Here is a 21,629-nt window from a genome sequence, read left to right as displayed (position 1 = left end):
GCATAATCCCCCCATGTAGGCTGTCACCAGATTTGAAGATATTGGGTACAATAGTTCATGAGAATCCAGACGTACAGATGGGCGTTCACACCCCTGAACGCATTGCAGCGGAGGACAAATATACATGCAAGAACTCCTTCTACCTCTTTCAGAGAACCTCTGAATGGCTTGTGTTGTCAAGTTTAATCAATTAGATAAACTAAAATGCAAAAGTGAGTGATTAGTTTGCTCAACTTCCCAGTGTAGACACCTGATTGGATAAAGAGCCAGCCAAGTGATCTAACACATTTATGGGGCGGAGTCGTAGATGCATCCAGGGTATAGTGGAGATTCATCGATATATATAACCTACAGATATGTAGGATGCACTCATCACTGCCTGAGTATCTGTGTGTTCAGGTCTGGAAACACACCAAAGAAACACTTCCTTGAGTTACATTTCTATTTATTCTCGTTCAATTAGCCACATTTGATCTTGAAGATGACAAGGTATGTACAATGAAGTGATGTGGGATGACACCTTAGTATGTACAATACAGAGAAGTCAACTAAGATCAGTTAAAGTCTTTTACATTACAATAAAAAATAGCGTACATATCGAGAACCTAAAACCATGAAACAAAGCATATGAAAATATACCCATGGAAACGAATAGGGGAACACATTAAAGTACAAGTGTTCCCCTATTTATTTACAGAATTTCACCATAGTGCAATACAAAACTTGTGAAGAAACCTGAAAAAATGAAGGAAAACTTGTACTTTCATGTGTTCCCTTATCTGTTTCCATGAATATACATGCACTGTACACATTCAAACGTAATTTCCATGTATTCTTCTTGTCCAGTCAAACAGTCATATGAAGAAGATGAAATGTATCCCGGACAGTGAGTTCGTGACACTCTTCCCATGGTTCTGTAGTGACTCATAGTTGACTTCTCTGTTGATTAATGAGGATCAACTGAACAGCATCAGTTCATGAGCACTTCGATCTGTACAAGTCTTGAGTTGGTATCACCCGGCAACCGGTATGGCAGCATCCCAGCAAACATGATCAGCGCTCTTGCTTGACTCCTCAAATAGTTCAAATACTGAAAACAGAGAGAACAGATTCTCATTTATGCCTCACTGATGTACAGTAAAAGTAACAGTCAAGGTTTGGAAACACCTCATTTCTTCTGAAAGCACATTTTCTGGTTATGTCATACTAACAGACTTTAAAATGTGGTACTGTTGGTCCTGCCTGTCTCTCAGCATTAATGAGTACAACATGGACTAGTCAGCTTGGAGTCTGAATGGGGTATTCATGCTTAACTGTGACATGGTGTCTCAGTGAGCTAGTACTATAAAACCAGTTTAAGTCTGATATAGTACAAGCAGCCATACATACACACATATACACATAGTCATATGAGCGAAATTTTCTTAGGTACAACATTAAACCCAATTTCACCTCACCTTGCCTCACCTCTGAAAGCATCAGTCTCATATGTACAGTTGAACAATTAAGGGATGAAAATCTTACCCTACAATATGATATCCCGCATTCACATACACTTATGATAAGGGTGCCTTTGTCAATACAGAAGCAATACAGACTGTCTCAGTCCTAAAGCTAATTTTATCTCTTTTATCACAGGATTGTCTGGTCCAGATTTAATTATTTACAGATTGCTACAAGGCTAAAATGTGGCTGGGTGTGGCATCAAACTAAATCAGTCAAACTAAACTCATCCACTTTTGTTCTACAGATAACTTCACATATACTTTACATTGCTGAAAGCAACACACATAATCTAGAATCCCCATTCCACCCCAAAGGTTTCTTTCTAGTACATTCTTAGTATGACATACAAGAATGAAGATATACAATTTCTCAGAAAGTAAACAAATTTTTAATACAACTTATTTTGTCTTTCACATACCTCAAACTTTATATCATCAAAATATGCATTCAAGATAATCTCTTGTACTAAAGCTTAACTACTGAAATTGGGTTTGTTCTGTGAAATTTATTTTGAAAATGAAACTATCAACCATAAAAGCTGGTGAGTGAGTGGGTTTACTTTAATATCGCTCTCAGAAATATTCCAGCAATATAGTGACTGGACCAGACAATCCAGTGATCAATGGCATGAGCACTGACCTATACAACTGGGCTACAATGACGTGTCAACAAAGTCAATGATCCTGACCACCTGATATGACTAGCCGCCTCTTACAAGCATGGTAACTGAACTAATTCTAACCCGAATATTTTACTGACCGTATCTTTTCCTCCATCATCCACTCGTCCTTTCTGTCCTGGTGTTGGACTTTGGATGCCAGCATTCCTGAAATAGATGAAAAATTACCTTCATGATTTGACACAGCAATAATCCTGGTTTGTCGTTAATGAGCGAGTGAGTGTGAGTGTAGTTTTACGTTATACTCAGAATATTCCAGCTATTTGGCAGCAGTCTGAAAGTAATCGAGTCTGGACCAGACAATCCAGTGACCAACAACATGAGCATCGATCTGCGCAATTGGGAACCGATGACCTGTGTCAACCAAGTCAGCGAGCCTGACCACCCAATCCCGTTAGTCGCCTCTTACGACAAGCATAGTTGCCTTTTAAGGCAAACATGGGTTGCTGAACGGCTGTTCTACCCCGGGACCTTCACAGGTCGTTTGATGATAATGAATACGATCAGTCAATCAATCATGCACCCGCCCATAAAGAATAACTAATCACATTCCAGCAGAGTAAGAAAGTACCATCTTTTGTCAAATCTGTTCTTGCTTTTTGACAAACTGCTCATGTAATTTGCTGCACATTTCAGGCTTAGACTTCTTCTAATGAGCTGACTATTGATCCAACTGTGCGCCTTGTTTGAAGCAAGTGATGCAAGTTGGAATCTGATACTGATCAACAGATGGAGTTACCAAAGACAAACAAACATGTAACAGTTCTTAGTGCTGGAGCCACAAAATTCTGGATAAGACAGTTGTAGATATATGCTTCTAACATTTATATTTCTATCATTTACTGAGTTTAGCTTTAAACTGCTTGTATGTTCCAGCAATATCATGGCGAGGTACACCACAAATGGGCTTCATACACTGTACACATGCGGGCAATTGAATCCAGGGCTTCACCATGATGAGGAGATGCTGTAGCCACTACACTACCCTACCCCCTCTAAGATGACACGCGACTTGAGGACTGGTACTACTCTACATGTTGTAATATGGTTGAAATGCTCTTGAGATAAGCAGGCTTAGGAGGGAGGGAGTATAGCTTTAGCAATATTCCATTGATATCACAGTGGGGGACAACCTGTGTATTCAGCTTGACAAGCTAATGATTACACTGCTCCAATGCTACTTAGTTGATGAGCAAACTGAGGACCCCAAGTGTGATGCTACCCTATATATCACAATATGGCTGCAAACCATATCCTGAGATAAACTGTTTAAGCAGTGATTCAGTGTGTCACTTCCAGTGTTATTCCAACAATAACACATCAGAAATGGGCTTCACACACTTAACTTCACCCATGCAGGAAATCAAACCCTGGGCTATGGTGTGACAGGCAAACGTTTTCCCACAAGGCTACTCCACCCCATCCCCAGCAGGTTGAGGACATTTTGGTGGTAGTTCAGCTTACCTGAGGTTCTTGTACTTGTTGTGAAGGATGTTCATCACAGCCAGGAGGATGTCAGGCAGGCACCGTCGCACCTACAGCATGAGTGAGAGAGTGAGCAAGTCAATATGGCTTTACGCTTTTAGCAATATTCCAACAAATAGTGGGGTACGCCACAGTGGGGTACGCCAGAAATGGGCCTCGCACATTGTTCCAATGTGGGAAATCAAACCTGGGTCTAAAGCAACATGCAGGCCTTAGATGTTTGGCTTTGCTGATTATTGTGCTGGAAAATCTAGCAAGGCACCAGGGCAAATATGCTTTCTAAAAAATGGGTAACAGGGTGGTATGTCAATGGTATGTCCTGGCACTGCTATGAGCTTTGGTATCATGTGTGTAAGCCAATAATCCCTTGGTGAGTGCCGAGTGTAAAATGACGTACCTTTAGCAAGGGACAAGTGTGAACTGATGTACGCCAGTTGATCTACCCTGTTTGCATATAAACCATCATGCCCACCAATGAAATTAGACAACAAATATTGCTATGATTTGAAGCATCCAGAAACATCCTTACTTCATCTGTGAAGTGTCGGAAAGAGTTGACTCTGTGTTCTACTTCCTCCGCAGTCAGTGGAAGCAACTTGAGCTGTTTTACAACCTGTAACAACATACAAATTCTTTGGTAATCTTGGCAGCTTAATTGACTCCTGAGAGTTTCTGGGACTTCAGTTCTGGCCCACAATGAAGCACACCTCACACATGTCGTCTCACCTTAGGTAAATGAGTTTGTTCATAAATCACCTCTGGTCACCCAGCAGTGAATGGGTACCCAGTGGGAAAAATCAAGTGATTGCTAACCTTCTTGGCAGCTTGGGTTATATGGGTAATTATAATAAGACTGTGCTTTTTTCAGAGTTTTGAGCACGCACAAGAGCATGGATACAGGCGTTTAGCAAATAGTCATTACTATTTATTATAATCTCTCAAAATCCCCAGCAAATATTGACAACAGCTTCATCAGTAGGTAATTTGGATGACAACATTTTACTCTGATGATGACACACGAACCCATTTTTCTATTTTCCTGCATAAATGAACAAAGGCATGCGCAAGTGCAGGAAAGGGATAAAACTGACCATTCTCTTTTGTCTAGGGCAACTGCAATCATTCTCACCTCTCCATACTACCAACACTGAATGCAAGGCAATGACTTTAACCATGGACTTGCACTTTGTTTATCACCCCTAAAACCTTAGTCAAAACTGGCAACATTGGACGTAAGTCAGTCAATTTTATTTGGTCCTTCACAGAGATTCCCACCTACAAACCATGGTCTACACTACCGACTCTGAATACAAGTCAATCAATTTCACCAAGGTCCTTCACAGTGATTCTCACCTCCAAACCTTGGTCCATACTACCGACATGGTACAGGTCAAAGAAGGTGATCAAGTCAAGCAGAAGGTAGAAGGTGTTGGATGTGGCCTGTGTGCCCTCATAACCAAGTGTGCGATACCTGCAATAATGGGGTCATGACAATATTTATAACTAACTTCATAAAATAAACATAAACATTCTGGAATAGAAGTGACAAATGTAGAAACATAATCAGAGCAAATCTAAAAAAGATCATGTCTATCATGTGAATTAAACTCAACAAAAATAAAAACTTTACACTCGTTTCAAAGTCAATAATTTGAACATTTTGGAAAATGGGTTTCAAATAAGTAAACTTATCCTCAGTACTTTTCGTTACACTCCACCACTGAGTCTAACAAAACCTTATGGGAGGTCGCGTCAGATAACCTTTGATATTGACCAATCAGAATACAGCTTACCAAATCGCGAAAGTGCACATTCGCACATCCCTTATGAACTTTTTATCTCAAAAAGGTTCGTACCCGAACAATTCCGAATGCTCTTTAGCGTATGATCGCCTCCGGGTGAATCACACGGCGTATGTACTGCCATGACAACGGTGAGTAAACAGTCATTGAAAATAGTGTTTTGACAATATTCAAGGCTGTTATCTTGCGGAAATATTAGCAAATGGTAACCATGTCAACAGAAACCCCATATATACTGCAGGTCAAATAACTGTGTTATATGCCGATTTTTGTTTGTGGAGAGATCTGTGTCAGTGACCTGAATATTTTAAAAGTCCCTCCGATCCCTAAATAGTAGCCATTGTCTGATTGGTTAAATCTATTTAACCGTCTCGCATTTGATTGGACCACCATTGGTAGCTCAAAGGTTACCTGACGTGACCTTCTACTAGGTTTTGTTAGACTCAGTGGTGGAGTGTAACGAAATACACTGAGACAAAGTTTACTTAGACTGAATTAACGATTGAAGACGTTGGCGTCAATGGAAACGGGTTAGAATGGCTCCACAATATGGCCACCGTGCATGAAGATGAACAGAGCGCAAGCGATTTCAGAAGGTTTGGGCAGTCACTCTACCTCCAAACAATACATTCCCAGTGGATGTGGCAGTGACAAACCAAATACGCAAATGATGTAAGACAGTCTGTTGGTCTTCTGCGTGTGACGTCACACATGGTCGACCAGGACGGGGGCGGTCAGCTGTGGTGCCAGTTTGATGGACACATGTCTGGAAATTATGGATGGTCTGTTGACTGCACCCTATAACCTCGCAACAACAGTGACGGACGTTCCCATATTCAGCATGCCAATGACACGTTCACGCTGAATGTTTGACAGTCATGGCATTGCAAATTCACGAATAATTAACCATGGAACCGTGTTTTTCTGAGATCACACTCTACTCTGCTACCATGAGATCAACTGCAAGTGTATCAATAGGTCACGTGACTTGTGGAAACGTGATTTTAACGTGGAGTGCTCTCCCCCTTGCTACGTAGGCCCGACCAGTAGAATGAATGTGTGACGTAATGCCCTTGACAATGCATTTAACTATAATCACAAGAACTCTTTCAAGAAAAGTTTCAAAACACTATTTGAAAAATAATGAGTGTCAAGTTTTCATTTCTGCTGAGTTTACTTTGCGTTGTTTAACACCTCAATATTCCAGCTATATATATAGGTATTCTATAAATAATCGAATCTGGAAAAGACAGTCCAGAGATCAATATCATGATGACTGAACTATGAAAGTTGGTGACAAGTGTCACTAATGTCAGTGAGTCTGACTAACTGATTTTCTTGCATGTAAAAAACTGAAGAAAATAGTCTTACCAAGTACCTTTCTACTCATTATAAAGTGCCAGAGAAAATACTAAAAAGAATTATGCAGCTTTACAGCGGCAAAAAGAATGACCTCTTGGTCGTTGATGACTACAGCACAAACTAACCTCTGAGCAATCCCAAGGGCCATGTTCTTCAGCCTGTCTCTATTGGACTGGGGTGCCCCTGGCTGGGAGATCACCTGACTCAGCAGTTTGTTTAGTAAGGTCAGCGTTTTTTCATGGTTCTGGAAGAGAGATGGGAATTTGTTCGGTATTTACAGAATACAGAACTATTCCAGTGTTTTAGCTTTTGCTTATAAATCATTAAGACTGAGCAAGCAAAATCATAACAAGAACAAGATATAACAAGAACAATCCACACTGTCAATGTACAATAACATGCCCTCAGCCAAGTCACTGAAACGAAAGATGTCATAATAATAATAATAATAAGAGTACTTATATGGCGCTTAATCCACATCACTAAGGGACATGCTCTAAGCGCATACACTGAACATTGTTACTATTACCTTCAATTCACCTAGCAACACAAGGATAGGCCACTAGGGACCTCTGACTGTGGAGTAGTCTTGTGGTTAAGGCGTTCACTCATACCCAGGATTGACTCATCACATAGGATTCATGTGTGAATCCCATTTATGGTGCATTCACATACACAAGCACCCACACAAACACAAAACACTGTCGCAAATATTGCTAAAAATGGCACGAAATCACACTCATTCACTTAATTGTAAACACTCACTCACATATTCAACACAAACAAACAACCTTTTTCAATACAGAATCCTCATTTACATCATAACTGGTCCTTAAGCAGCCTTCACACAGCAAACTAAAGTTTGACAACACATGTTGCTGAAATGTTAAAAGTTGTCAAACATGCACTTTCACCCATCAAACACGACCAACTTTCAAGTCATTTCAACGTCATGTCTCTATAAATGCGTTCACATGGCAATTTCACTGACTGAGATAATCGGCATCAAACTCAAGTTTGATGACACCAAAAGTTTAATGGAAAAGCTGGTGAGAACTGAGACCGATCCTCTTTCTTGACATTAGTTTGACGACTCTGAAAATAGTGTTGGTTTTAGGTTGTTGGACTGTTCACATTGTCAAACTTGAGTTTGACAACATGTGATGTGTAACTTTAGTTTCCTGTGTGAAGGCCACTTTACACTGCACAGAAAACCTTTCACGGATAATCATATGCTTCATGAGAAGAAACTATACCTGGGACTTACTCAACAATCCAACAAGGCTGTTTCGGTTTAGATAGTAAATCCTCAACATTAACCGCCATATCTGCAATGAACTGTGAAACAAAACATGCTGAAGGAAACATACCTTTGCTAAATCAAACAACATCACAGCATCTTCAAAGAGTCCTTTAGATTCTGTATCCTTGGCAACCAGTTCTATTATCTTCTGTGTGTCTCTGTTGAACTTGTCAATAGCACCAGGCTGAAATTCAGTAATTGACAGGTTCATGTTAGCATAGTGTTTAGAAAATCATACATCATGGCCTCAATGACATATAATCTGCCTTATGAGAGACAAAACATTAACCATCCCGTATATAATTGCTTTAAAGATTAAGGGAGACAACTCTCACAGACTTGTCAGCAGATGTTATTTGCATTAAAAGATATAGCAAAGCACCTGTCATGGAAGTTTCTTGCATTGAAATCAAGGTGAGTGAGAGAATCGAGTCATCGGCACTGAATATAGTTGAACTATTTTCAACTGATGAAATCAACACTTACTTTCCTAGTGCCATCTCTTTCTAGTTTGCCCAGGAGCATTTCAAACTGGAAACAGAAAATTTATTGGTTTGTTATATGAACTTTGACACTTTGCATAACAATGCAGTAACTACAATTTGAATTCAATAAAACTTGGTGTGTAAGCTGTCTGTATTCAGAACATTACATCTTTCTCTGGTATGAATGATTAAAATTACGGTAAAATTTCAAGATTTACTTTGGAATTGTGATGATAGTGTCAAGACAAAAGCTACCACAAACACCAATGTGACAAAAATGAGAAAATTGAAGGCACAGTCCTGAAACTTTTCCTACTGCACAGATTGTTCATAAGACAGCGCCTGAGAAACCACTGCTCTCAGGTACCACATTACCTCTCTTGTTTCGAGAACCAGCTCACTGACACAAGACATGAACAAGTTGTCATCACTGCTGGTACGTAAATCCCTGCAACATAAAACAGTGTTACTTAAAGTAGGTCTCATCATGCAAAAATATATTTTCATAAGATATAATACTGTAACTGATGATATTACCATGGAAACATGTTATATAAATTACACAGTGGAGTAACACAGGGATACTAACTTGTTAAATAACACTGAGTTTGGTTATGCCACTTTTAGCAATATTCCAGCAATATCACAGCAGGGAACACCAGAAATGGGCTGCACACACTAACCATGTAGGAAATCAAACCTGAGTGTGTGGTGTGACGAGCAAATGCTTTAACCACTACCCGACCACCCCTTTTAAATAACTGATATGGAAAATTTTACCTAAGGAAGTAGAAGTACTGCAAGGCTTCCCGTGCATCGGTAGCTTCGAACTTGCGTGTGTACATCATGATGAGTCGAGCCAGATTCAGCCTCATCATCGGGGACGTGTCACTGGAGTGACTGGATACTGGAAACACAGGCCACAAAACTGAATCTCACCCACTTCCTCACTTCTCACTTCCTCAGTTTCATATGATACTAGTACAAATTTTGCCATTGTTGAATTACCACCTCATCAAAATCCAACTTTTCACGCAGTCTCATCCTCATGCAGAGGTGAATAAATACATACTGAACAATAAAAGTAATGCAGCTGTTTTTTAGGTTTTTTTCTAACGTTTTTAAACAGAGAATATGAACATGAATGCTCACTTTCATGAGATTTCTTTTTTTCGAAACTTGCATTTCTTTTACTGTTCAGGATATTTACTTCCACCAAACAAGTAGACAAAATCCTCATTCTTGTAGTTCAAAAACATCATTTGAAAAGCATTAAAATAAAATTTTAACATCACATTAAAAAGGTTTTGCAAAAGTCTGCAAAAGCAACATCAGCAATACACCCTGACCTGTAAGCATCTTATATCTCCAGTTCACCAGCAGTGCAAGGATCTTCACCTACACACAAGTTAAGCTTGAACACTTAGAACTGAAAATCCCTACTCACACAGCTGTGCCTGACAGTTGACTGGCAGAGCAAGGAGCTTCAGCTCATATAGGACAAGCGCCACATGCACCGCATGACATCGCAGCCTCTCAATCCGGGACAGGAACTCAATAGCAGCTTCAAACTGTGCTGTCAAACACAGCACTTGGAAGTACAGAAATGGTTGACTGTAGCCATTAAAGTGACTCTCACCTGACAAACAGAGGGAACAAGAGGGTTAAGATTGCATAGCAATCACTCCTCTGTTAAAAACAGCTTACGACTGATTGGTCTTGTGCAAAATACTAATTGGAGCACTTCACCAGCGCAGCACACAACCCACTGTAGACAAAGACATACCTGATGATCTTAAAGACAGATTTGATACAATCACTGGTGCAGTCATTCAACGCACATGTATAAGGAAAGACTTCTGCCCGTATGCCCCTTAAATTTCATTCTAGTCAAATCATATCACCTGAATATATATATATATATCTATATTCCTCATCTGATATGAGTGAGTATTAACATGTTTCTTAATTGTATCTGAACATACTGAAAGATGTATGAAACTCCTGAGAATGTCAAAGGAATTTTTCCCCATCATTCAAACATACGGGAATACATGAGAAGTGGTAACTATACATAGTCAAAGTAGATTATACCAACAATGCTTGATCGTATAAGACAAATGTACCAGTTAATTACTATATACCACTTCATCCATTAGAATAAATGTGCGCATATATGTGAATATAAATACGAACTTTGATTGTGATGTAGCCCTACATATGCATGTGTGTGTATTTATTGTTATGTACATGTTCAAAGGAGTTTGTTCTCAAAGTGTGTCATTCCTAAACATCCCAGTAATATCGATCCAAACATTTCAACATCAAAATCATTGGCTGGTCACTTGAATAACATGTGACTTGTATATAATGTCAGATTCAGTTCATAATATCACTCAAAGGAAATAATCATCAATAGAGGCATGTTTACCATAATCTTTATACAATAGTGTCTGCAACTTCTGCAAAGTAAACTGCTCCTGCCCAGTCTCATCTGGTTCAAACTGGATCTGACACAACTTGAGCCACAGGTAGTCATCTATCTTGTCTGAGATCTCTGCATGGTCTTCACTGAAGTCACACTGTCCTACCACACAGTACACTGCCCTGAAAACCAACCAGATGACATAAAGTACATTCATGTAGTTGAGGATTTTGTTCTCCTGAAAATGAGGTCAATGAACTTAGTTTTACCCCACACTCAGCAATAGTCCAGCCATATCTCTGTAAATAATCAAGTCGGGACCATACAATCCACTGATCAACACTGCTGGACTACTTCCGCTTGACCACCAACATGGCGGATGTAAACATCACAGACGCGCTTGATGTCGGTATATTTTCAGTTGGCAGTTGTGCAGACTTATATGGCCCAGACCTTGACGAATTCGATGATGATGATGAGTTTGACTCAATCCTGGCAAACCTAACCATTTCAGGTGAATTGACCCCCGAAACCTTATTACACGTTCAGTTCCAAATGAAATTTAGAGACCATCAATTCTGCATAACATTCATCTAATTTCCCAACACAGTACGTTTATCTCCTAATTAAAATGTCCATTTTAAAATGCCTATGACAGTTGTAACAATATTTGAATAAATATTTTACAAAATAAAAAACTTGTTTTTGTCTTGTGAGACCACCCCTACAGGGCCCCTTCCTGGGCCCCCAACAGCCAAGAGCAGGTAACTCTCGCCATCTACCTCATACCTCACTTTTCATACTGTCGTCGAGTACAGCAGTCCATTCACAGCTCTCTTCACGAAGCTTACGATTTGAAGTTAGAGAATGAGTGAGAAAGCATCCAAATCTGTATGTATGGTTCCTTTTTAACACACGGGCCCTATCAGGAATTTATAAGTCACTCCTTTTCATTCATAAAATGTTGTAACTTTGTGAGGTGTCTGCTGCTTCCAGCCATGTGGCTGGTAAGATGACAGTCGGCAAGGTCCTTGTGGTTATTTTTTCCAGCCTTGTCAAAGACAATAGGCGTGGATAAACAATACTATGGGATTATATTTCAATATTGGTACATGCTTACTTTTCATCACATAATTTTATATTTCTATTTCATTCTTTGACATTGCCAGAGAGCAACCTATGACAAGCACAAACACCATGGGTTTTGACAAAGAGGGAAACATTTAACACTTGCACCACTTCAGGCTTACCTCAAATAGCAAGCATGACAGAACTAAAATGCTCAACTCAACTGCCTAAAGATAATACAACCATCCTTGCCAACATAGACAGCACAAACTTGACATGGACACTGTCCACCCAGCACCCACCTGCTGGCATGTTCTCACCTTTTGTATGAATCTGTGCTGTTCTTTACAATACGTCGATACTGCAACTTGATTTTCGTGTCACTGCCAGGACTGAGTCTGTGAAAGTAAGAGCAGATAACCTCCATTTTTGTCCTGACATTTGAAATTACCCATCAAATACTAAAAAGAAACAGGTACAAGCAAGAGAGCTAAGCTTCAACACTGAAAGGATGGGAACGTGCCAAACTAATTATTGTACAAAAAAATAATATCCAACAACAAAATATATTGACCAATCTCATTTGAATAGTATCTAATAAACTGATGTTTGCAAGGACCATCGTGAATAGGCATATAACATCACCACTAACCCAGCAGATCTTTGATAGCAAAATGGATATGCAATCAACCTTTTATATGTAGACACTCGATAACAGAGAAAAAGAACCCACCTGTGGTCGGAACTGTTGACATATTCCCTGAAGAATCCTGGGAAGTCATCAAGCTGATGTCTGCAACACATCCAAATATAACAACACATTCAAAGTTATTACACATACATATACATATTTTCTAGTGGTCTCAATATTATCAACTACTGAATCCCCCTCTTAAAGTTACCATTGTACAGTATGAACGGAGAGGCCCCAGGTTTAGTAGTATTGCTACACTTGTCATCGTCAGTTTGTATAATATTTGACAGGATTACATTTTAACTATATGCAGGTGGTTTCGTTTACTGGTGCCACTGAAGAGGTGCCCTCAATTTTGACTTTCTTTGTATAATGTTACAAATTATAGTTTGATAGCTTCCTAAGTACGAATGTAGATCACATGCACAGACAATCTCTGTGTTAAGAAAGGAACATGATGAGTAGATAGTATCTTCACAATATGTCTCAGGTAGACTGACTCTTATTGGTTAAAAAGGCAAATACTGAAACATGCTGAGTGGCAACTGTGTTTCATCAACCCAATAAGGGAGATGACTCATTTCCATACATCAAAACTATAGGCTGGCATTCAAGCCATTAGGATTTCCATATAAATCACGTGATTGTCTAGGACTCAACGGCCATCATCTACTATTACAGACTCTGAGTCTGTGAACTTTAATGTAAATTTATGTCACAATGTGCCAAGTGTGACCTGCTCTGCTTGTTACTTCAGAGCCGGTCACAACTTGTTTCTACTTGCAAGAATTCTGAATTCTTAGCTAAGTACCAGTATGACTTACGCAGCTTTTTCCACAACTTGCTGAGCAGCCTTGAGATCTCCACAGCGAAGACAGTAGTAGATTAGTGCCCATACAGGCAGACCATCCATCAAACCCTCCTGTGTACAGAGCATTGCAGACTGAATAGATGCATAGATTTAGGTACACACTATATTGCCACAAAACCGTACAATCTCAGTGCCTCATAAAGGTTGGTTTATAAGATAGCATAACTAGAACAATAAAATCATACATGTAACACATCAAGGAATAACATCCATGTTACATTAATTGTTGTGCTTCATGAAACAAAATGTCAAGGTCAGTAATTGTATTACATCCCCAATGTATTATTTTCAACACATGAAAATGTAAGTGCTCACCTCTGACCCCCGCACTGTGACAGGGGGCCTGACTTTCAGGTAGCTTTTCACCAGGTTGAGTGTGCCAGGGACTCCTCCCAGCTGAGCTTGTTGCAGGTTCACATAGATCATTGTATTGATGTACTTCACATACCTGAAACAGTGAGGGTTTCAAAAGGTTTGAAAAAAATGATAACAAATATGAAACATTGGTCTTGCATGTATTCCACGGGAAATATGGCTGCCAATTATAACTGATGGGGAATAATGCACATACTTTCTTCACAACAATTGTGTCACATAAAGAACCATTCTAGATACAGAAAAAACTTTCAAAACTCAGCCAAACACTCAACTGACAGGATCATTCCAGTCTCAGTGCACTTGCACTTTATAAACCAGGTCACTGAACCCGACCACATAATCCATTTATTTCCATAACCCCTTAACCCAGTATTGCCCCATGCAAGACACTTACGTCTGTTCCAGGTACTGCCGTGCCTTGTTAATAAAGGCCATCTGCATACGCTTGTCCTGCCTCATGGCCGCCGGACTGGTCCCTACTGGGAGGGTGAGAGGAACCTCCACCATACACTGCACCATGTCCCACAGGTCACACACACTCTACAACAAACATCAACAGGATCCTGATCCATAAAGCGTAACACCCACACCACAACACAGACTCATGACAGTCGTGGCGCTATGATCACATTGAGGCACAGGGCCATGGACATTTCCATAACACATCTAGTTCTACTATGTATGACAGCAGTAGTAACTCTACACCAGTATGAGGCAGAGCTGTTTTCAAAGTCTTCATAGCACTACGACTACCCTTCTACCATCCTATTACAGGGCTACAAGGGCTTGGTTCATTCAGCTAAAAATATAGGCTTGTAAAACTGAACGCAGCAAAGTGTAGGGTGTATTTTCTGGTGATGATGCTGTTTGAGCACCTACAGACATTCATCATGAACTCATGAGAATATTAACAAAACAATGTTGATACTTTTAGCAAGGGTTTGTGTTTGTCAAATCAAAGTCTAGGTTCAACTCCCCACAGCATTACTATGGAAGCCTTACTGGAAAATGGCCCACGGCAGTGTCAAACCACACTGCCTGAATTAAACGCTATTAAGGATGCTTTGACTTACCTTGTCATCAATTTTCTTGGCTACTTCTACAAACATGTCCACTAAACTCGGGCGTATACTACCCTCAATGACTTGCTCATTGTACATGAACACCTGCAAGCAGAAAGAGACTCAGTGTCAAGATGGCAAACAAAATGAGGTGTACATGACACCCAAGTCATCAGTTTAATGTAGCAATGGCCAGTACTGCAGTTACTTATGCAATAAATTTGGTTATGGCACTCTCTGAAGGAGAAAAGATCATGCTTTTTCAGATTCATGGGTAACAAGAAGTATGTACACACAGGTTAATAAATACTAAAGAATTTTGTGATGCAATCTGAATTAACTAGAACTTGAAGAAGCAAATAGTATATTTAAATAATCCAAAATGCTCCATGTTTCAAAACTGGAGCGTCTGAAACAAATCAAGTTTCTGAGGGTCAATTTCTTCAAGTATACAGTCAAAGACTGACAGCAAAAGAAATGGTACATGATGTGTTTAGTGTACAACAGAGTTACAGCCCTTGAACTGACAGGAGGAAGCCAAAACATGCAAGACGATAAAAATGGTGTAAACAGATGAGCTCCACACACCTGTCTGGCATAGGCCATCTCTACATGATCCAAGCTGCTTCTCCCTTGAGTGTATATCGTGTCGCCGATGAATGACTGAAACGACAACACTGTCATGTCACTGCAAGCAACAATATAGAGTCAGTGAGTTCAGTTTTGTGCCACTTTTAGCAATATTGCAGCAATATCACGGAAGAGGACATAAAAAATAAGCCACATATTCTACCCATGTGAGGAATCAAACCAAGGTCTTTGGTATGGTGAGCAAACTCTTTAACCATTAGGTTACCCCTATAATCAATAAAGTGTCCACCTCTTAAACAATTGTTGATAGTATGATGAACGTTACACATCAGGGATCAATGGCATATATGTACCTTGTCACAAGAGCCTGACTACATTTGATATTACTGACTCTTATGACAAGCTTGTTTGCTTCTTCTTTCAAAATTGACGCAATTCCTTCAATTACTTAGGGGGGCCTGAATCCTGAGATCAAAACAATGAGCATTGATCTAATCATCTATGCATTTGGGATACAATTACACATCAACCAAGTCAGCAAGCCTAACCAATCGATCCTCATAATGGCCTCTTAAGACAAGCATGGTTTCCTGAAGACTAAAACCAGATCTTTACAGGTCCCCTATTTTAGCTTCCTCTCAAGGTACGTAGGTACTATTCTGACCAAGATTGTTGGAATAACAGAGTTCAGTTTTTTTCACAACAGATGTAGTTTACGTCAAACATGTCCTCAAACCTCTGTCTCCTGCTGCAGCTCCAAACCATCTTGACTCGAACTGAGCAGCGTGTTGAGAATTTTCTGTTTTTCTCGTTCCCACTCATTTTCCATACATTCCCACTGGCGCCTCTCTGCTTCTTCAAATGTCTGGACAGGAAATTAGACAATGAGTTCATGGTTGTGGAAGACAAACTTAGCATTATTTTAACTACAGTACAGAGTAGCAGTGATATCATTCATCTCTTTATTTTCATCTCTTTAAACGACTATTTTTCACTCAAATGATTAAGAGATGCATTTACACATCCACAATGGCAAGCGCCAGTGGGCGGCACTCATACAAGCTGATAGGGGTCAATTGTCAGGCTGTTGCTCAACTTATCTTTGCCAGTAATTTAACTGTCATTCAGATTAAAATGATTTCAAGAATTCACTGAAGTGTAAAATAGCTCTCAAAAACAAACAAAATACTGTCTCATTTTTTCTGTGTCCTTCAAGTAAACTGTCATAAGTTATGAATAAATCTTCCTTAAGGAATACATGTTATCATTTATCACTTAAAAGTCATTCACAGATTACTGATTGTAGAACAATGGAATTTTGTCTCACATTTTCTAACTATTTTAACGAACTTCAAATGCCATAAATCCATCACAATGATTTCAGACAACTGCTGTGTGATCAGAATGTCTGTAAACACTTACATGTTTTCTTGTTTGTTCAATTACAGCTAAGAAGGCATTTTCCCTCTCATTCCTGAGGAATCCCTACAGAAAACGAAGTAAATAAACAGTGAGGTACACATAACAACAAACAACAATATCAGAGTGTGCGGTACATAGGGCACTTGAACGCATGATTGACAAAAGCTCTTTATTCATTGGGCTAGCCCACCACTACTTGACATGAGAAGAAACCAACTGACACAAGTAAAAACATCTGGGTTAAAGCAACACATACTAAAGGATGTCATGTATTATGTCTACTTTCACTGTGTCCTGCAACCAAACAAGACCCAGTTCCACAAATGATCAACAGAACTATCAACTATTTCTCCAATTAGTCATTCATGTCAAAGGTAAACAAAACACGGACATTTTCAACTTAACGTAGGATACTTCAGATTTACTACTGTCTACTCAAATTCAGTTTTAGAACTTGTCTAGTGGGCCAATGGGGTGAACATTATCCTGCACTCGTAGCCTCTCGAGCGATCTCATTGGTCCGCTGAACGTAAGTAATTTTTCCAGAACAAGTTCACTACATTCGCGCAAAATTTAAAATCGTTTTTTTTGCTGAAGCCTGATCAGGCGTCAAATTCATAGTTCATCCAAGACTTTTCGCTCTCAAACCATGCCGTCTTGTTTACTGATACTATAAATACTTCGGTTCAGCAACCAAGCGAGAGGCTACGAATGCGGGATAACGTTCACCCCAGAGGTGTTTTGGTTTGATTTTTGAGTTTGAGGACATATTAAAGTTAATAAAATGGGTGTTATGTCGTGGAAATCAGGCAGGATCTGTGTGGAAATGTATAATTGAGAGATACATGTGCACAGTTTTGAATGTCACCGAATTCTTAGCATACATTTCAGCCTGAAATCGGAACAAGTTGATGTCGGCACGACAATCCAATATGGCAGCTGCTGCTCCTTTACTCTATTAATATATATGACGTGTGTGTAGATCTATGGTCTATGTTTAACCTACAGTGCGATATCGGGTTCCTGTGGGCCAATATAATTGTCAACCCTCAAATTCTCCACATTCTAATGCTACCTGAATATCTGTGTCAGCCACAGGCTCCAGCGGCTCAAATGTTGTGGTGGCCTTGAGACCCTCAAGTCTCTCTGCAATCTTAGGTACAGCATAGCCCTTTGACCCCAGTAGAATTGACCTACCAATGTCAAAAAATATACTTCAGCACTGACAGAAGAAGAAATCATCAGGACAGAAAATTGGGCATGAAAGGCCCCTTATCATTGCCCTCATGTTGTCAATTGATTATTTTGTGGTACCTTGATTTAAACAATATTGCAGTAAACCTCAATTAACCTCAACCTTAATCACAAACACTTTACACCGAAACAAACATGTTATATACATACTGATATCATTACACTATCAACATGGGTTTTTTCAAAGGGTTTGTGTTAATTTCAATACTATCCTCTAAAATGCTAGAATCAAAATGACTTCAACCTGGCATATTTCTAACAGAAACAGTATAAAAATTTACTGCATTTGGATGCACTTTAAAGATCATAACAAATATTTTTATTTTCTTAATGTTTCAAATTTGCATTGCTATATTAAGTATGTCCAAATTCCATTCATTATTTTTTACTTACTTTCTTTGATCTTTATAGATAGAAATAGCATTCCTTATTTTCTCATGTTAAAAATGACATTTGTTTAAGAACAATGTACCAGTTTATAGTGAATTATCATTAAAATGAATTATCATTACAGACAGTAACAATCACAATACTGACAATCTTGTGAAACGTCAGTCTATAATTATTAAATGTTTCAGCAATAACATTCTCAAGGCCTCAGTCTCTACAAATGTAAGGTCTATCATTTTATGTAATCTATTGAAAATGAAAACCGAAGGGAAGTTTTGTTCAGTTAGTTTGACACAGACACATAGTTTGACACAGACACATTATTTCTGCTTGAAACATGTCCAAAGGGACAAGTCATGACATCACAATGAAATACAAGACTGACTTGAAACCTCTTTGAGTTTCTAGGGTTCCTGCCCTACACTGAACCATGTTACATGCAATGTCTGTGTCTTTGTTGTTGTTAATTACCACACTTCGCAATATTCCAGTTTTATAGACCTGTGAAGATCCATGTTAGAAATGATCTTCAGCAATCCATGCTTGTCACAAAAAGTAGCTATGCTTGTCGTAAAAGGCGACTAACGGGATGTGGTTGACTCGTCATCTATTCTCAATTGCGCAGGTCGATGCTCATGGTGTTGATCACTAGATTGTCTGGTCCAGTCTTGATTGTTTACAGACTGCCACCATATAGCTGGAATATTGCTGAGTGCGGCAAAAAACTACACACACTCACTCCCTTGAGTTATATAATGGAATAACTCATGTTATTTGTGGAATACACTTTCTCAGTCAAGTAGAGAATCTACTCAATCAGGGACTCAAACCCACACCCACACACAGAGTAAAGGACCTAATCACCAGCACTCAAAGTCAGCCATCTAGCCCACTCAGTCACCAAAAGCAGCAGAATCTGTACTTTACCAAGAAAGTGAAATCCAAAATGCAACATGTGTTACATTTCCACTTTCTAAATGGCACTGTGTATTTAGAGCTTTTGGCCAAGGAAGCCATGCCAACTTACACTTATCAGCACGGTACACAAAGTCCAGACGACCCACTGTTTGTGTGAATTGGCTGAATGGGTTAGACGGTTGGCTTCATGTGCTGGAGATTAGGTGCCTGACTGAGGGTAGGGGTGTAAGTCCTAAATGTGACTCAATCCAACAAAAGTTCCAGAATCTGAATTTACTTAAAAATTGTAATCACAGACATGTTATGGGCAGAACATGTATTACATCGGAACACTTTCTAAATAGCATTATATATTCATATATGATACTCCAAAGGCAGTCATAAAAGAATAAAGTGCCATGCTTTTTCATGTTAATTGCTGAAAGAAGTATTTGAAAAGGGGTTGTTATAATAAAGCAATTATCATTTCTTGTACTCACGCCTTAACATCAGATGCGTCCTGACTGACAGGGGCTGTCTTTGTGAGCAGTCTCTGTCCTGCCTCTAGAATCTGATGTAGGTTCCGCTCAACGTGAGGGAGGTCAGTCCCACTGTCCATGTCAGCGGTGAGCTGTTCTGCCTGCTGAAGCAGGTCGCCAAACCCCTCCACCTCCATTGTGGGTCAGGGTGGTGCTACTAATGATACTTGCTGCTAAACTGCTGTTGACACAAACATACCAAGTCTTTAATGAGCATTCTCATATTGACAATTATAATTAGCAACGTATGTGTGCAAAGATACAGTAGGTTTTCCTGACCAAAACACGACTAATATTAAACAAACACCGGAAGAGCCCATATCCTCCTTTTTTCACACAGTCGGTGTAAAATTCCAGCACTGAACTAAGTTCACTGATTGTTTCTTATATCCCAGTGTTAGGGGTTTATCATGTGTTTCCTATAAAAATAGCGTTGATGACATTGTTATTGTATAGGCGAACTGTAGCCACTTGCCACATCCGGTCTTTCGTGCGTGTTTTTGACGATGAGCCATATTTTTCCCTCCTCACTGTGAGAGAGTGTTTACATCATGTGGCTTCCTGTCTTATACATAACCTGTCACTAGCAGATGACTGATCTTGCTGAATTTCACTCACTAGTTTTTTTTATACAGGCAGTTGACTTTGAATCTGAAATGGTTTTAACAATCTCGGGTAAATAATATTGATGTTTATTTGCTCTTTACACAACTTAACTTCCAGATTTCAACTGTCAATTAAACATCTCATGACAGGAACTCGACATCCACCATACCGATGAAACTGTTTGTGAATGATTGTGCATGTACTTCCCTAATATAGCGCTAGCAAAACAATCATCGAAATCACCAGATTATCAAATTCAGCTCACTCTGGGACACTGTTCTACTTAACTGAATGTACATATAGAGTGAGGTATGCATGACAGTTTGTAATTTGGGGTTTTTTTCATTGGAGGTAGGAGAGTATGCAGATGAGCCGGCTGAAGCTGAGAGTGAAACAGTGCGGTTGTAAGCACCACTTCGCTGACTGTATTGCTTCCATCGCCTATCTGTGTACTGAACCTCATCTGTATATACAGTACAAACGACACATTTACCTCAATCACAGATAGGAAAGTCTGAAAACGCAATGTATTGCCTTTGAACAGATAAACGAAAGTGGTTGATAAACAGTTTCCTGTGACAATCAAAGCTAAAGCAAAACATCTCTCACTAATTTCTTCAAAACTGAGATAGGATAATCAAATGGATGCCAAGTTAAGTATAGAATGTTTGTCAGTAACCTGGATAAATGCAGATACACGATGATGTTGAAATCTAAACGCAAGTTTGAAGCGCTTCGCGGGGAAGGGGGCTTCCGTTTCCTGAATTGTGGTTTATACAAATGTTAAGTCAAGAAACGAAACATTTAAATA

General features: G+C 39.4%; 1 protein-coding gene across 2 annotated transcripts; it reads right to left on the bottom strand.

Annotated features, from left to right (window-relative positions):
• Positions 1–428: 428 nt before the first annotated feature.
• LOC137258211 (nuclear pore complex protein Nup93-like) lies at positions 429–21,615 on the bottom strand. 2 transcript variants are annotated; one of them, XM_067795793.1, is made up of 24 exons: positions 21,498–21,615; positions 20,174–20,393; positions 18,208–18,325; positions 17,133–17,195; positions 16,447–16,575; positions 15,708–15,782; positions 15,132–15,224; positions 14,453–14,598; positions 13,996–14,128; positions 13,634–13,731; positions 12,849–12,908; positions 12,436–12,513; positions 11,054–11,229; positions 10,070–10,261; positions 9,403–9,529; positions 8,998–9,070; positions 8,624–8,668; positions 8,205–8,321; positions 6,960–7,078; positions 5,024–5,141; positions 4,200–4,283; positions 3,650–3,720; positions 2,266–2,332; positions 429–1,090 (listed from the first exon to the last, which is right to left on the bottom strand). In XM_067795793.1, exons 2-24 carry the CDS (start codon positions 20,347–20,349, stop codon positions 971–973), a joined length of 2,478 nt encoding a protein of 825 aa, XP_067651894.1. In that variant the 5' UTR covers positions 20,350–20,393; positions 21,498–21,615; the 3' UTR covers positions 429–970. The 2 variants fall into 2 exon arrangements, with proteins under 2 accessions (XP_067651894.1, XP_067651895.1); XM_067795794.1 differs by having other exon boundaries at positions 20,174–20,390; positions 21,498–21,585.
• Positions 21,616–21,629: the final 14 nt, after the last annotated feature.

This window comes from Haliotis asinina, chromosome 12, assembly GCF_037392515.1.
Source record: "Haliotis asinina isolate JCU_RB_2024 chromosome 12, JCU_Hal_asi_v2, whole genome shotgun sequence".
In the NCBI taxonomy this organism is placed as follows: Eukaryota; Metazoa; Mollusca; class Gastropoda; order Lepetellida; family Haliotidae; genus Haliotis; species Haliotis asinina.
This window is presented reverse-complemented; position numbering and strand designations above follow the sequence as displayed.

What these genes read in the sequence shown, in the direction of transcription:
- LOC137258211 (XM_067795793.1), bottom strand. Translation starts at nt 20,349, where the DNA reads ATGGAGGTGGAGGGGTTTGGCGACCTGCTTCAGCAGGCAGAACAGCTC. An exon ending in CGGCAGTACCTGGAACAGAC is followed by an intron (nt 14,129 to 14,452) that starts GTAAGTGTCTTG and finishes TCACTGTTTCAG; the next exon opens with GTATGTGAAGTACATCAATA. An exon ending in AGCACAGATTCATACAAAAG is followed by an intron (nt 11,230 to 12,435) that starts GTGAGAACATGC and finishes GTTGGTTTTCAG; the next exon opens with GGCAGTGTACTGTGTGGTAG.